A 3,604-nucleotide genomic window follows, 5' to 3' on the forward strand; every position below is an offset into this window, starting at 1 on the left:
TCAATCTGCCAATGTGTAAAAATTAAAAATACACATACACATACAGATCAACAATAACACAGTGAAGCACAGGTGTGTTACTTATGGGTTCTCTGATAACAGGATTGAGGTATCTCACCACACTTCCCTCCTTGCAGTTGCATGGATAAGAGATATGCGGGGAATGAAGTAGTCACCTATGATGACAATGGTTTATATAGGGAGGTGGAACTCCCTCATCACTGCTGTGATCAGTCTGTCAACTGACAGGCTGGGTGTTATTGGTGCTTCCAGGATTGGCCATGCCCAAGGCATAACCCATAGTGAGATACCCCACTATCAGAGAACCGGGGTTACGTGAGTAACCTAAAGTTCCCTACCATTACCGCATGAACATTGTATCATGAGCATTATGAGGGCATCATTTTTCTGCTGCATTTTTCTGCGGAAGCAGAGCATGTCACATCATAACTGCTGCCAGGATTGCGCTCACTTCCAGGGGAGTCGAAGGGAACCTGCGCCAGCTGAGCACCGCAATAGAGATGAATCTGAATGCTAACTGATAGCTTTCGCTAGGTATTTTAGAACTCCATGATGCTAACCAGCAAATTCCTGCCACGTTGGTTCAGTCCACTGCGGCCATTGTACACAGGGGCCATGGTTTGTTCCTGGCAGGCAGCACATACCCTAACCCCACTCCCACCCTAGTCATAAACATATGGAGCCTGTAAAGCTGAGTAGCCTGCCAGGAACAATGGATGGCACCTTTCTCCCATCACAGAACATGCAGAACCGACCGGAAGACGGAGGCTTCTGCTGGGTCTTAAAGGTGTAATTTAGGTGGTCGGCAACTATTTCCTTGCACAGCTCCTTAAAACATTAAATCTAATGTATAATTTCCTAAAAATAGAAAATATGTCTAGATGTAAGGGGAAAAATGTCCCCCCACCTCCAGTTATAATAGTTGCTACGGTACTGATTTTGTTACTTGTATGAAAATCATTTTTAATTATTGAAAATGTACATTTTGTTTAAATCATATCAAGAAATCAAATGAACATACACAAATGGAATATTTGTTTAGAAAATTATCAGGAAATTGAAAAAAGCAAAAATATAAAATTATTAGGGAAATGACAACAAAAAATAGATTTCTAGACAAGATCTTTTTTATTTGTAATTTTTTTATTTTACTACTGTGATGATTATATATGTATTTTAGTGCAATCTTTGTTTGGAATAGAAATGCCAATAGTGAATTAAATTATATAAAATGTAAAAATGTTATAAGAAACAAACCATATTTGTAAAAAGATTCATTACAAAATAACAATAATATGAAAAATGGAGTTCAGAGACATAAAATTATATCTCGAAAGGTCAAAATTACTTGAAGTAAATAATTTAAGTCAAAGGGGTACAGCTGACAAAAAAGTTTTAATACCCCTGTCATATGTAAACTGAAGGGTTTGACAAAAAATAATGATACTGTTTTTATATGGCTATATGGTAACTAATGCAGTCTAATGATTAATATTATATATATATATATATATATATATATATATATATATATATATATATATATATATATATATATATTTAAACAAATACAGCTGTTTCTGGAAAATACCATTTATTAAAATAAAAAATAAAAAACGTATAATATTGAATGTTTTTAACCAAGAAGTGTGTTCTTCTTTCTCAATACACCTCTTACCCAAATATTGTGGCAAAAATATTAAACTAATGACATAATATTTTTTTTTAAATAAAGACCTTACTTACTTACTAAATCTCAAACTAACATTTCAAAATTCATACCATGGAACCATTTAAAAAGAAAAAAGACAAAGAAAAAAGATGTTTGGATTGCTTGATCGGATGATGATTTTAATCTATCTTAAAAATGTAAATTAATGTCTTGCCTGGGGGTCCTTGTGAAATTCAACTCTTTTGCTGGTTTACAATAATCTTTTACCAATTTGTAACATTATTTTTAACATCAGAATCACTTTTAATTGGATGCCTTTATAAGGAGAAGAATTTTCTTGCGAATATCAGGCATGTTTAAAGCATAAACAATAGGATTGAGGATGGGTGGTACAATAAGAAACTCAAGTGAAAGGGCAATCGTCAGCCCTATAGGAATCTCCAAGTTCACAACCCGACTCAATATGACCTCAGTTATAATGGAAACTGAGAAATTTAAAAGGACCACTATGTGTGGAATACAGGTTTGATAAGCTTTGCTCTTAAACTGTGCTGAGCTTTTTTGACAAATAATAAGGATTTGTATATAAGAATATAATATAAAACTTAAAGGGATGAAAACCACTGTCACCAATATAAACATGCCCAAAAAATTATTAATAAAAGATTTTTCACAAGAAAGCTTGACAATTTCATAATTATGGCAATATACCTTCCACAGTTTGTTACCACACATTGTCAGATTGGCAGCAAAAACAACAGCTGTACCAAGAGTAATCATTGAATACATGCAGATTATAACTAATAAAACAGTTAAAACCTTGGGAGTAATTAGGCTATGGTATTGTAAAGGTTTGCTGATTGCAACAAATCTGTCCAATGCCATTAGCATTAATATTATTACCTCATTTGCTGTATATGAATAAATGACAAAAGACTGTAAGAGACATGCCTCAATGGAGATTATGTGTGTATCAGACAGCAAGTCTGCCAAAACCCTTGGAAAAAAGACAGCGGTGCCATACACAGAGTTGATGGACAAACATGAAATCAGAAGGTACATGGGCTGGTGCATTGTCCTTTCCAGATATATTGCAAGAATAACAAGGGCATTAAAAACTATGATAGCACAGTACAGAATAAATCCCAAACTGAAGAGAGCATATTTTATGTACCCAAGATTTTCAAACAACATGAAGTAAAAATATGTTACATTTCCCATTTGGAAAACCAAGTTGTCTTCATGGAGCTGAGGAAGAGAGCAGAGAAAGTTTTTTTTATGATTTTTACAAAAAAGTTTTTTTTTACATTTAAAAGCATTTTCATTGTTATCAGCTTGGGAGACAGCCACAGTGTCTTAAATGTAACATTGAAATGTCACTTCAGTATTAATGTGAATCATTCAATCAGTTTACATATTTTAATATTCATGTAATATATAAATACATTTAAATTCATTATTTATTTCAGGACCCTAAAACACACATCACCAACAATGTATCATTGAAATACCTTCTACGATACACCTTGAAATGACCATCATTGCATCTGAAATATGAAGTTAATCAGGGCTAGTTGTGTTGCTACTTGAGGTACTCTGGTCTCTAATACATGCTAGTATTTTTATAGCATCTAACATATCTCAAGAGGCCTCTGATCTGGCTTATTTTGCATAAACTTTGATATGGGGTCATGGAAACATATAGTTACTGTATGTTTAGTTTAGTATAATAGTATAAAGTATAATAAGTATAATAATTAAAGCTATACAAGATGTTGTTTAAAATAGTTAGATAAAGAAAGTTTGTCACACAGTAGGACACTGCTGACAATGGTTGAAATTTCATGTTAATTACCCACATAACTACAGTATGTAAATGTTTATTTACTGCAAAACAATTAATATAAACAG

At 33.1% G+C, this 3,604-nt stretch overlaps 1 protein-coding gene across 1 annotated transcript; it reads right to left on the reverse strand.

Moving 5' to 3' along the window:
• Window positions 1-1,996: 1,996 nt before the first annotated feature.
• Window positions 1,997-2,914, reverse strand: LOC127429979 (olfactory receptor 51I2-like). The gene has a single exon (XM_051679384.1). The coding sequence runs from the start codon at window positions 2,912-2,914 to the stop codon at window positions 1,997-1,999; it is 918 nt and encodes a 305-aa protein (XP_051535344.1).
• Window positions 2,915-3,604: the final 690 nt, after the last annotated feature.

This window comes from Myxocyprinus asiaticus, chromosome 39, assembly GCF_019703515.2.
Source record: "Myxocyprinus asiaticus isolate MX2 ecotype Aquarium Trade chromosome 39, UBuf_Myxa_2, whole genome shotgun sequence".
NCBI lineage: Eukaryota > Metazoa > Chordata > Actinopteri > Cypriniformes > Catostomidae > Myxocyprinus > Myxocyprinus asiaticus.